General features: G+C 35.9%; 1 protein-coding gene across 1 annotated transcript in view; it reads right to left on the bottom strand.

Moving 5' to 3' along the window:
* LOC122025747 (bifunctional dethiobiotin synthetase/7,8-diamino-pelargonic acid aminotransferase, mitochondrial-like) overlaps positions 1-14,377 on the bottom strand; it is a 62,399-nt gene that overhangs the window by 17,705 nt on the left and 30,317 nt on the right. The window contains exons 8-10 of the mRNA XM_042584618.1: positions 5,744-5,877; positions 5,542-5,673; positions 5,319-5,453 (exon numbers count right to left, since the gene is read on the bottom strand). Of these exons, the coding sequence (XP_042440552.1) occupies positions 5,319-5,453; positions 5,542-5,673; positions 5,744-5,877 (401 nt within the window). The remainder of the gene's footprint in view (positions 1-5,318; positions 5,454-5,541; positions 5,674-5,743; positions 5,878-14,377) is intronic.

Raw genomic sequence — 14,377 nt, 5'->3', positions numbered from 1 at the left:
TGCCTGATGTTCGTGACCCCGGGCTGCCCACCTAGTATCCTCGACCCTTAGGACTTATGTCCAATGTTCTCGATCTACCAAGACTTCTGCCCAGTCAACTCGATTAGAACTTTCTTACCCAATCTACTCAACCAAGACTTTTTTGCCCAGTCCACTTGACCCAACTTCTTTGTCTAGCCTCGGCTAGGACTTTCTTGCATACTTAATCAAGCTCATTAGATCACAAATAAGTCTTAATTTTGAACCTTTATCAACATCAAAAACAGGTTCGATTATCTAGTACTGCAACAATCTCTCCCTTTTTTATTTATGACAATCTGATTCAAAGTTAAGAAAAAAAATTTATAAAACATGTTAACAATTTTTAAAACAACAGATTTTATAAAAGCTCTCCTTAACTTAACCTCTCCCCGTGAAGTTAATGTCCTTGATGTTTTGTAAATACTTTGATCTTTTTCAAAAAAAAAATTAACCTATCCTCTCCTCCTTTGACATACATCAAAAAACCATCAGGGAGTTGAAATAAAATATTACAAAGTTGCTACAGATAAAAGCTTGTTTTAAAAAAACAATGAATTTTAACAACTGAGTTTTTCAAGTGAACTTTCCAAAATATGTGAAGTTATAAGATTAATTTTCCATATGAAAATTGTCAAATGTTTTGGAAAATTAAAAAAAAAAAAAAAAAAAAAAAAAAAAAAGAGTTTGACATGCTCCCCTTAATTAAAACTTTCCCCCTAATGATTTTGAAAGCATGCATATTTTGAAAATCAGCATATTGTGAAAAAAATATTTTACTTTAACTTTTAACATATCATTTCTCCCCCTTTGATATATATTCAAAAAAAAAAAAAACTGTTATATGAAAAAAAACAAGATAGGTAGTTTTCAAAATAATAAACTAGAAATAATTCAAAAACATTGGCATTTTTCTTTTTCAAAACATTTTAATAAAGGCAATTTTAAAAAAAAAACATTAGGCATGAAAAAAGCTTTTCAGTTAGATTTTAAATTAAATTTAGATTTCTTAAGTTAATTAATTAGTATAGCGTTAACTAGTTCGATTAATTAATTAAGTTTCATATTAATTAATTAAATGGGTGCTAACTAAATTTTAATTAAATTAATTAGGTTGAATAACTTAGATTAATTAATTAGGTTGAATAAATGAGATTACTTAAGTTGCGACTAATTAATTAAATTAATTAAGTTTGATTAACCATTTCAATTAAATTAGTTAAGTTTCATGAAGAGTTTCAATTCAATTAAAATTAATTTAGTTTGATTAAAAGTTTTAATTAGATTTGATTAGTTAATTAAGCTGTGTTAATTAATTTATTGAATTTGATTACTTAGTTTTAATTGATTTAAAATAATTAAGTTAAATTAATTGAATTTGATTAATTAAGTAGATTAATTAAATAAATTTGGTTAATTAAGTTTTAATTGAATTAATTAATTTAATTAGATTAATTAATTGTGTTTGAATTAATTAATTAAGTATTAATTAAGTTGGTTCAATCAAACTAAATTTATTGAATTTAACATCTCACTTATTTCTAGATTATCAATCAGGATGGCTTAGTGAAATATTTGTGAATTTTATCTTTATAAATTTAGTTTGAATTCTAATAATAGACATTTGGGTTATATTCAGGTTTAACAATTATTAAGTGCACATTTTAAAAATTAACTTTAAGACGAGGCACAGGGGTCTTCTTGGGTATTAGGGCAACGATTACTTCCAAATAAAGCTTTTAAAAAAAATTATACACTTAACTTTGTTATTGAGAAATCCTGGTCTAACTAGTGTATGATGTGACGAGGTAGCTTCGATTAGTTCAACTTAGCTAAATAGACCTACCCTACTTGACTTACTAGACCAAGCTTCCCTAACGTACTATCATCTAGCCTCACCATAATACTAAGTTAAGCAAGTGTCAAATAGGTCTAAGTTCATATCTAACCATTCTAAATTAAGCAAAAAAAAAAAAAAGCATGTAAATAGAAAACAATAAATCAATCAAACATGCATATCAAAAAAAAATTTATTTTTCTATTGCTCATCTTAAGTCATAACCTCGATAAGGTCTATCTAGGTAATGGATTTGACCCTTGGATTTCTAATATTGATTTGGTCCAACTTGATTAATCAAGCTTGTTTTAGGGACTCATGCTTGGACTTGGTTTCTAATGTTTTGATTCACTAAAGATAGATATGATCTAAATCGAGTCTTAGTCTTGTATCCAAGTCCGGATCGATTGTATACAGTACTTTGAGTTCCAAGTATTATATCAAGGTACTTGGAGCCCGAAGTAAACCGTTCCAATGATCTTTTAAGGTCTTCAACTTGATTTTCTACGGTGGAATTTTCATTCTCAAGTTGTCGAACTTATTTAGTTAAAGAACTTGAGCTACTCATTTTCTTAAGAACTTTTACCTCCTTTTGAAGTGACTTGACTGAACATTAGACTTAGCTAATTTACGAGTCACATAGGAAATCATGTTTTACAACTCTTCGACTAAAGCAGAACTTACGGCGGTATTGGAACCATCTGAACTGGATATGGATTCGTGGCTTGACTTGAACTCCACTTCGACTTCGGATTCGATCTTGGCAACGTGAGCTTATATTGGTAGTGCCAATAAGCTCGGCTGAGTTTGTTCTTTTTCGTTCGAGTTTTCTAACAACTCAGACCACGTTGCTTTCAGGAATTGGTGTCGGAGGTTCCTTTGTGTAGCACGATCAATTTGTTCTACAGTTCCTTGGCACTATTGAAGAATCTGACTCGGTTCAGCTCTTCTTTGGTTAGGCCGCACTCAGTGCTGCTCTAGCTTCGGCCTCGATTTTCTTCTTTATTAGTGCGTCCCATTTGTCATAGGTAATGGGTTTTCCATTTTCAGCAGGGATGGTGAATCCAATTTGGATTATAATCTACATTTCCACCTAGGTCTGTAGGTGGAACTCCATCCGGCCCTTCTAGTAGCCGAAGTCTTCGGCGGAGAAAAGCGGTGGTCGAGCACTTCTTAATGGGCTATTTAGAAAAATCCTCCCACACACAAAAAAAAAAACAAAGATTGTACCAAGACTTAGTCTTCGATTGTAGTGCGGGAGTAACGAAATAAGAGACACGAAAAACGGCTCAAGTGGTATTGCACTAATCTCAAGCAATTACGAAAAAAAAAATGAGAAATTTGTCAAAAGAGGTGATTACACTAATTCTGACTCAAGATAAAAAAACTGAAAACAAAAAATTGAAAAAAAAAAAAACGTAAGTAAAATTTCTGCTCAAACGATGGTTGCACTAATTCAGAGTGATCCCGCTCTAATACCAATTGTAGGATCGAAAGAAGTACTAGAGGAGGGTGAATAGAGTACGTCACTTTTTCACTTTTTCAAAAAACACAAATTAAAGCAGCAGAATAATAAGTAATAGAAACAATACTAACACACTATGCTTTACTTGGTTCACAGCTCATGCTGCTAGTTCAAAGCACGCACTTGTTAAGTAATTTGGGCAATTCACTAAGAGCTCGATCAGAATACAAAATACAAATGAGGAAATGAAGCTTTAATAAAATGGACAATTACACCGACAACCCGGAAAGAGTATAGACTTGGGAGGTTGTTATCGGAGTAGTGTTTCGGCGTTGAAGCAAAGTTTCAGATAAGCGCTTGTTTGACCGTAGAAGAATAGTGTTTAAAACTACTGGTCGAAGACTCTTTTATAAGTCATTTCAAGCACTTAGATCCCTTCTAGATGCCTCCACCAAGGCCTATCCACCTTCGTCGCCAACGTATCTACTTCAGGCGCTCGGACCATTTTCAGGCGCCTAAGACCGCTGATGTGGCAGCACCTCATCAAAGTATCTTGGTCGAGTCTATCTCGTCCCAAGTGCCTAGATCCCTTTTAGGCGACTAGTTGCTAGCGTGCACCGATCAATTAGAAGCTGACACCTCATCCTATCGCGAGCCGAGGTGATCAAGGTGCCTAGATCCCTTCCAAGAGCCTGAATTAACTTAAGGCACCTGGATCCATTCTAAACGCCCAGATCAACATTTCCAGGCTTTTTGATTTCTAGATCATTGAGATAGCACATAAAACAGAATAATAGTATGAAATAAAATAGTTTGACAGTCTCATGTCCTGACTTTCGGATTTCGCTGAAACCCTAGATCGGACCAACGCCTACTATTCCCTCAACCAGGAACACATCCTCACCTACTCCTCTCAAAAGAGTTTATATGTTGCCAAACTTCTGGTTCTCCAAATTTGTTTGGACTTTTACTCAACATCTGATCTTGACTTTCGAGACTTCCAATCCTCGACCCACCTAGACTTCTGTTTAGTGTTCGCAACCCCTAGGGCTTCTCGCCTAATGTCCTCGACCCCTAGAACTTCTGTCTGATGTCCTCGATCTGCCAAGACTTCTGCCCAGTCCACTCAACCAGGACTTCCTTGCCTAATCTACTCGACTAAGACTTATTTACTCAGTCCACTCGATCAGGACTCTTTTGCTTAGCCTCAACTAGGATTTTCCTGCAAACTTAGTCAAGCTCGTTAGATCACAAATAAGTCTTAACTTTAAACTTTTGCCAACATCAAAACCGGATTCGATTATCTAGTGCTCCCAGCACCAACAGTCATACAGTTCACACTCTAGGTGGCAAAGAGGCGTCTTCTCACAAGAGACGGACAAGATAACATGGAGGATCGACAGTGTACTTTTTGTAGACAAGTATTGGAGTAGTAGGAGCACTTATTCTTCAGGTGATCCCCTATTATAAAGTTATGAAAGAGGATCCAAGATTGGCTATACATGCAAATGGAGATGTCTACCCACCATTGGATATTAAGAGTCTTCGAGAGATACTATCGTGAGAGTCGAATGTTGACAAAAGTACGACATCTTGCCTTGTCCTCTTTGGTTCACTATGTGTGGAGAGCAAGAAATAATAGCGTCTTTGATAAGGTGCAGTTAGACAATAAGAATTTTGAAGTGTATAAATTCATGTATTCTAGTCTTTAGTAGTGTACTCTATTTGACAATTTGTCAATCATGAGCCTCTACTAAAGTATGCTTATTGTACACTTTGTCGGTGCTATATATAAAATTTCACTTATCAAAAAAAATGATGGATAGTAGAAACTAATGATCAAATTTGTGGTCAAGGTCTCAGGGTTGCCTTAATTTTGAGAAATATTTAATGAGCTTGCTCATCATTTCATCAATTCTATGTGGCTTGTTCTTTAAAAGGGAGTATGACCATTGTGTGAACAACGTGCAAAAAGCATTGACAAAAAATTAACCATACCTCTTTTAGTATTTTTCGTTCACTATCAATATTTGGATTTGTGGACGGATCTTTAAACCACGGGATAGCTTTTGCAGCTGATGCGCAACCCACAGCATGAGCAGAATAAGAGTGACCATGCAAAAGTGCCATAAGCTACAAACAAAAGAATAGAAATGCTTGGCTAAGTAGAATCTTCTCTCAGCCAACACAAAATCAATATAAGGAAGTTATTATCATGTACCTTTGAGTCACCTTCAAATGCTTCAAAAATAGATTCAGTAGTTAAAGTTGCAGCTAATGGAACAACTCCTCCAGTCATCAATTTAGCGAAACATGCCACATCAGGCCAACAGCCTAGTAATTCAGCAGCAGACTACAAAATAAACAGAGAAAGTGTCAAAACAATTTTAAAATCTATACGTTGGAATTCCATTTTGCTTTACCTCTCTTCCAAGTCGCCAAAACCCTGTGAATACTTCATCAAATATAACAGGAATTTTACGTGACTGGCATTCTTTAACAAGGATCCGCTGGAAAAGTGGATCCACCATGTGCATCCCACCAGCACCTTGTATAACTGCAAAAAATCCAATTTTTATAGCCACGCCATAGTTTTCAATTAGTGATGACAAGAAAGGTATTCACAACGAATAGGGGAAAAAAAGCATAATTTGCACTTCCATAGTGCGATCATGAGTTTCTAACTGAAAGAAAACACCAAGCTGGTTCATGATAGTTGCAATACAGCAAATGATCACTAAGAATTTCTCTGTCACATGCTAAGTGAGCTCTCCCCAGCAGCATGTCTTAATGAACAGAAATGACCATCATACAAGCACAATAGAAATGTGTCACAATATGCATGTGCCTCAGAAATATGATTCAAAAATAATCTATGAAAAAAGTTTAATAAGATACATCTCATAAAGACCAAAATGCAAATAGTAAAATGTGCAGGAAACAGAAATTCAGATGCAGATCTCCAACCCTTGCAGTATGTGCCAGAGAAACACCTAGAGAACACCTAATGATTCAACTCAACGTCTCTGTCACAGGATGATCAAGAGACCAATGTACATATCAAGGCATCGGCAGAAATGTTAGTAGGAGAACCTCTAACATGAAATCGAAGTATAGAAGTTGATAAAGAATAAATGTATCGAGTAATTACAATCAGCCAAACACTATGATCTTTCAAATCTACACAATCTCAATAAGCATGCAGTAATCTCTAACATAATAATTTCATTACTTATAATTTACAATCGTAATTTACTTATGAGACTGATGTTTTCTTATAATTTATACTGAATTTACTTTAATACCGAATAAATTAGAATTATAAAATTGAAGCATGACACATCCTAAGTCTCAAGACTGACAATGTGTTGGAGGCTAATGCCCAAATTGGCAACGGTGGCCTCTAGATCAGCGACAAATCGCAACTAAAACTACATAGATACTCACTTGAGTCCTTTGATCTCATATAATGGATTCCTAAGTAAGCTAACAAGACAAACCTTTTCCAATCGAAAAACTCTAATGTGTGGTTTACCCAGAAGGGCAAATTAGAGAAAGCGTGAATCACACGAGAGTCAAGACACTTTCCTCTGTTTATTTGACGTAAAATAAAGGAAAGGACGGATTCTAAATCCGTACACATCCCAATTTTTCCCTTTTTTCATCCACTTGAACCTGGATGGAACACATTTTCTTTCCTCCCCTTCCAAACCAACTTTTCTTTCCAGCAATCTATCGCAAGCCCAATAGCAAGCTTGCCATGAGCTCGCCCGCTAGTTGTAAACAAGCTCGTGACCATAAGCAAGCCGCAATGTTGTGGGTCAGCCACAATCTCATAGTTGCAGACTAGCTATGAGTTTGTGAGGTTGTGGGAGATCCCCTCCTCTTCTCCTTTCCTTCCTTTCCTATGATTTTCCCTCTTCTCCTTTCTTTTCCACAATGAAATTTTGAACCCTAGGATATCCCCTCTTTTTTCCTAAAGATCATATAGCCCTCCTGTATCCGTCCTCTGGGGTAAAGAGAGCGAGCAAGTATAAGGTATATTTACAAAACCACACTGTACTCTCAACATCCTTGCGACACATAGTAGCTTTTCTGTGTTGCCAAATGTTGTGTTTTGGTTATCACACATAATAGTAAATTCCCAGTCATGCCTAACTGCATGGTTCAAAATTTCAATTCATGGTATGTACTTTAAAACCATAATTAACACACTCTTGAGGTGAACCTTCATTGGGTCCTTGTCCTTATGGTCATTAAGAGTCACCAAAAATGATTGTCCACATGTTTTTCATCTCAATTATCGCAACTTGACCAATTACACTATGACGAGTTTGATGTTTGATTACAAATTTAAGTCAATTCGGATTGATGACCGTCTTGGAGTTACAATTTGATCTTTATTTTAGGTAATGTTAAGCTCAATAGTATACACTTAAAAGGATGACATTAAAGCAATTTGAAGCTTCTATCTAAGTGAAAGTGTGAAGGGGAGCCTTGGGGCAATGATAAATTTGTTGCTTGGTGACCTAAAGGTCACGGGTTCGAATCATAGAAACAAACTCTTACAAAAAGCAAGATAAAGCTGCGTAGAATAGATCCTTTCCCGAGACCCCGCATGACAGGAGCTTCGTGCACCAGACTACCCTTTTTATCTAAGTGAAAGTGTTAAACTTGAAGTCAGCCCAAACACCTATGTGAATTATATTTGGGGTTTATGGGTAGATTAATATAAGCATAGTGATAAGCATCTAGATTGAGTTAGCATTATCTAATATCATGACCTAATGACTTCCAACGCTATATAAGAGATAGCCTCCCTACATGACAATATGCATCACTGCATCATAAGCACAAGTAATACCCTCAAGGATGCACTAGGCTATAACAACATGAATCCTTAACAATTTATTTAATAATATAGAAAAATATTAACACACTATCCAACTCAAAATGATTCTACTAGACTCACGATAATTGACAAAACTGGACTCATGCTACAAATGAAAAGAATACGCCAAAGTACCTAAATACCAAAATGTATAAAAGTTATCCAGTTCTTCGAACCGAATAATCCTTGAGGTGACTAGCACGGCCTCACGGAAGTTTCTCACCGGCCATCAGGATAAATCAAGAAGCACTTATGAAAGCCCTTTAGAGCGGCCAAAGTTCTTTACGTTGTCATCTCATGGGAGGAAAATCCCTACCGCAACTGGGATTCGCCCCTTAAATGCCTAGTTAACCGCTTGGCGGGCTTTACTATTGCACCATTGCCTCCGAACTTTCCCACTGGCTGCTTGGAGGGCCTAATCGCTGCAATGTTCTTAAAGTTTTTGTTTTCATGTTCCTTGCATCATTGTATCATTACTTCTTCCTCGTTATTCTTCTTTCATTCCCTTTTTAATTAGTTTCATTAATTCTCCTTGTTTCCTCTTTTCTAATGTTTATATAAATAATCTTTACACGAAAAATGACAGCTTGGTACACGAAACTCCAGCCAGTGCAAAGTCCAAGGGAAGGATCAGACCACATTGAGTCTATTGTACACCGTCTTACCTTGCATTTTACAATAGGTTGCTTCCGTGACTCGAACTCGTGATCTTATGGTCATATGGAAGCAATTTTATTATCACACCGAGGCTCCCTTCATAAATTAGTCTTTACATGAGGATTAACATAATTTATTAATGGGGTGAACCACCTATAATCCACCCATCAAAAGAGGCGGGTAAAGGTGAACAATCCGCAATCCATTTAATACGAGAATACATTATACACGAGAACACTTAAACCATAAAACCTGATAAAGATGCATCGTATATAAGAGCAAACGACTTGCAATCCACTCGCAACAAAATGCATCATATATATAGGAATGATCCGCAATCCACCCAAAATGACCTCTCATAAGAATAAGATGAATGACCTGCAATTCACCCAATGAGTAAAACATCTTCAATAACATGGCCAAAGCGTATATGTAAAAAAGGCATTCTTTTAAGCCTGGTGCCAAAAGTTTATAACATAAGTGATTAAATTATTTTATTAATTCATTATACATAGTCACACAATTCCTTTAGAGCGTGAAGTAAATGCTCTACAATTTAATAATTTATTAGATTCATACTCTAGCATAGGTAATCTCGTAGCACTTATAAATTATAGAATCAAAGCTCTATGATACAAGGATTGCATTCATTTCCTTGTTAAGTTGATCGAGAAATCACATAAATTCTTATGAGTGTAGAGTCGAAGCTCTCTCATACTATTCATCTATATGTGATTCATTTAGCATAATTAATTAGGTTGTTTGATTACTTATGGTTCTCATGATAGTACATTGGAGGGACTAGCCAAGATTTCCTTACGTTTCTTTAAATTTAGAGTTCTATCTTAGTAATTTAATCAATAAATTTCAGACTATCAACAAATAGATAAACAACTAGAATGTAAAAAAGGCAAGCAAATTTAGAGACATTATCAAGCAACCTAAATATAAGTTTGCAACTAATTCAATTCTAATAAAGACATAATTAATTTCAAAGAATATTTTTTTTATCAAATCATGCATAAGGTAAACTTTTAGAAACAAAGAAGAACATCCACCTCATTGGTCCAAGGTCCAAGTCACTCCAAAACCTACACAATGAGAGAAGAGCGTTGGCAGGGGTGACGACAACATAAGGGTCCCTTGGTTGAGGTTCACTTTGCTAGAAAATTTTGTGCATAAAGTAACAACAGCAGCGTCGCATGGCTATTGCAAGAATAGCTACACCAATGACAGCATGCAGTAGGATGACGTGCAGCAATGGTGGAGACAACGTATAGTGACGACAGTAACATGTGGCGATGATGGCAATGATCATGGCATGCAACGATGGTGGCAGCGACATGTGAAAACGACAACATGAGGCAATGGTGGCAACGTGTAGCGGCGGCAGTGTGCAGCGATGACTTGCATGTTCGGTGATGGCAGCGGCGACAACAACAACATGTGTGCAGCAACAATGGCGTGCGATGTGCGGTAACAGCAGTGTGCAACGAAGGCGACGATGGAGTGCTATGGCGGCATGCGATGGCAACGTGTGCAATAGCAACATGGGGGAAGAAAGTTAGGGTTAGGAGGAAACAAGGAAGGCACAAGATAGGAGGGAGACTTCTAGAATCATAAGTATGCCCTATCAAAATTTGCAATAATATAACATTTAGAGAGTTCATTTGTAGATTCATTTAGCTTCGCAATGTATTTAAATCAAGTTTCTAGTTTTTTTATAAGAACTAATATTTGATTTAAGGAGTTTTAGATCATTGTTCGGGACGTAGACTAACACAATGCTAAGTCTTAGCATGTCATAGATTCATTTAAGAGGCTTAGAAAATGTCACTTCAAGTGTTTCATGTGTTTTGGTTAACCAATAGTTTGTTGTTAGTTGACAATATCTGAAACCTAACTCATATTTTTCAGGTGCATGCTAGGTTGGACAACTAAAAATATGTAGTCGACAACCAAGGCTTACCTTCTATTGAAATATTAGTCAATCAAACATAAATTAGACTCCAAGAAACCAAGTGACCAAACCAGACTCAATAAAAACCTCATTATTGAAATTTTGGGTAACTCATTGTTTTTGGAAATCAAGGTTTACCTCCAATCGAAATGTTGGGCGACTGAAAAAATATGAGTTCAGTTTTAGGGGTTGGAGAACCAAAATTTTATACCGTTGGTCAACCAAGTCATCACTTCAGCAACTAAGCATTTCTTTGGGTGACTAACATCTGAACATTAGTTTACAACAAAATTCCTAATCAGCTTACAACAGGATTCCTAATCAGCTTTGGTCGACCAAATATTTACAGTTAGGCAACCAAAATGCAACAGTAATTCTCTTGAAATCAGATTTATGGCCATGTTAGGATGACTTTTCCCATTAAATTTTTGAATTTTTTATCTACAGAAAGACACTCATTTATACCCCATACATGCCATTTGAGATCCAACATGGAACGACTCTAATCATTTCCAAGATTAAAAGCTTGAGATCAACCTCCCATTAGGTAACTCTAATCATATCCTTGTACAGATTTGTATTTGTTCTCCAGGACATGATTGATCTTGTTATCATTCAGTAGTCAGTACTCATTTACTTATTTCATATATTGAGTTGACTTCTACAGATCGCCTACAAGTTTTTGGTTGTGCTGAGCAAACCTAGGCATTGCTCTAGATAGTTGATTCGTTTAGGTTTTATCGTTATGAGGTCTCATCCTCAACCTGTTGAGGTTTACTCCATCGCCTCGGTTTAAAAAGTGGTAAACCGGTGTCATTCAATCCTACATTTTTTACAAACCATAAGCTTCAATTTGAACCCCACAGAGCAGATACACACCAAGGGAGGTGGATCCTACAGCATTGGTGCATCAGTTTAGAGAAGAACAGGAATATTTCACTATCAAAATGTAGAACAATATCACAATCCCACTTCTGCACAATCCTACGCGATACCTAACTTAAGTAACCCATCCATCAGCCGTCAGGATAAAAACCAATGAGGGAAAAGGGTTCAATGATGTAGGGAGATCAAGAGGGTTGCTTGCACATGGAGAAGGACAATTTTCATTGTCCCTATAGGCTTGCATGAAGCCACAAGACCTCTGGAATGCTTCCATCTCAAAGCAAAAGATGGGGGCAACAAATCGTTGCCATTGTGCTTACACAAAGAGGAAATAAAGGGGATGTCAACACGCGAAGGAAAGAAGCAACTCATGTGTATGGGGAGAAGAACTGTGAAACTTTAATGATAACCTCAGTACCAGTTAAATTAATCTAGTCTAATTCTGCTAAGTTAGCCAATTATGCAAAGTTTAATTAAGCCCAATTCGAACTCAATTAGAAGGCAAATTGCGGTCAAACCTTGATTCCGCTAAAACCATGAATCTTAACATAGTTCTAAAAGGCAACCTAGGCGACTGCCTATGCAATTGCGCGAAGGAGTTGCTTCACCAAGTGGCTAGGTAGTCCCTGTTAGGCAAAAAGTGGCTTGGCACACTGCCAAAGTAGCCAAAATGGTCCACCTAGGTGATTCATGCCAATCTAAAATAAAAAAAAACAATGTTTTAACAAGTTGTTGCCCTATTTAATGTTAGTTATTAATATTTGATTATTAGCATAACACTAATTATAAACAATTAGTTGTGCTTTCTTGTAATTTAGATCTATCACTATGAATGGTTGAATTTTATGTTTTGTTGTCATTTTTATTTCCTTGGTTACAATGTGCAATATGAAATATTTCATTATTTTATGTATTTAGCATTTACTTATTTATCTATCATTATAAACTTTGTTTTGATTAATTAAGAATATTGATGCGGTCTGAATCTCTCGTTATGCTTCCAGTCCTCCTTATCGGCCGCACCACTTAGTTCAGGTCTGGTAGAGCCTTCGATCTCTAGTAATCAAGCCTCCGACGAGCGTCCAATCCGCGGACTTGGGTTCTCCTCTGAGAGCCTCTAGCTTTGTCTGTTGCGCCCAATGTTATAAATGACAATAGGCGATGGCGAAGCGATCAGTGACTGCCTACCGCCTCAGCCACCTAAGCAGTGTCTAGGCAATGCCTAGGTAGTTGAATATTTTTTACTTTTTTTATACATAATATTATAAATAATTATTATTCTTAATAATATTTACTTTTAAGCAAATATATTAATTAAAAATGAAATATTTAATCTATATATATATATATATATATATATATATATATATATATATATATATATATACAACAACAACAACCAAGCCTTTTCCCACTAGGTGGGGTCGGCTGTATGAATCATTTTACGTCATTGAGCTCTATCTCCTATTATATGATCATCTATATTTAAATAAATTTTATCTTGTTTTATTGTTGCTAACCAAGTCTTTTTTGGTCTTCCTCTTTCTCGTTTGATATGCATGTTTATCATAGTTTCACATCGCCTAACTGGAGCATTTATTGGTCGTCTAAGTACATGTCCGTACAATCTTAAACGTGTCTCTTGGAGTTTGCCCTCAATAGATGTAACTCCGACTTTCTCTCTAATACTCTCATTCCTTATTTTGTCCATCTTCGTATGTCCACACATCCACCTTAACATCCTCATCTCTGCAACTCTCATCTTATGCTCATGTGCTCGAGTCATAGCCCAACATTCAACTCCATATACCATAGCAGGTCTAACAGCGATTTTTATAGAACTTACCTTTAAGTTTAAGAGGTACTTTACGGTCACATAAAACACCCGACACTCCCCTCCATTTCACCCATCCTGCTTGTATTCTATGTAAGACGTCTCTCTCAATCCCTCCATCATTTTGTAAAAATGATCCTAAATATTTAAATATCTTGATTCTGAGCAACTCGTCCTCTCCTATCTTAACAATTATTTCATTACTTCTAATATTGCTAAATTTAAATTCCATATGTTCTGTCTTTAATCTACTAAGTTTAAAACCTTTCCCTTCTAGTGTTTTCCTCCAAGATTCTAGCTTAGCATTTACTCCTTCACATGTCTCATCTACCAAAATAATATCATCTGCAAACAACATGCACCACGATACTATGTCTTGAATGTGCGCAGTGAGTTCGTCCATAATTAGTGTAAAAAGATAGGGACTTAGAGTTGATCCCTGATGTAACCCTATCTTTATTGGAAATGCTTCAGTTACTCCGCCTGAAGTCTTTACTCTGGTCGTTACATCCTCATACATATCCTTAATTAGTTCAATATATGTTACGCTAACAATCTCTTTTCTAAAATTCTCCATATAATTTCTCTTGGGACTCTATCATAAGCTTTTTCTAAGTCAATGAATATCATGTGTAGATCTTGTTTTTGCTCTGAGATGTATAGCTTCTATTGTCGACCTTCCAGGCATGAACGCAAATTGATTTTCTATCACTGCGGTCTCCTTCCTTAATCTTTTTTCTATTACTTTTTCTCAAAGTTTCATAGTATGACTCATTAGTTTAATATCCCTATAGTTTGCACAATTTTGTATGTCTCCCTTGTTTTTATAT

The sequence above is a fragment of the Zingiber officinale genome, chromosome 1A (assembly GCF_018446385.1).
Source record: "Zingiber officinale cultivar Zhangliang chromosome 1A, Zo_v1.1, whole genome shotgun sequence".
NCBI classification, from domain to species: Eukaryota; Viridiplantae; Streptophyta; class Magnoliopsida; order Zingiberales; family Zingiberaceae; genus Zingiber; species Zingiber officinale.
Note: the sequence above shows the minus strand (reverse complement) of the source record. Positions and strands in the feature narration are given on the sequence as shown.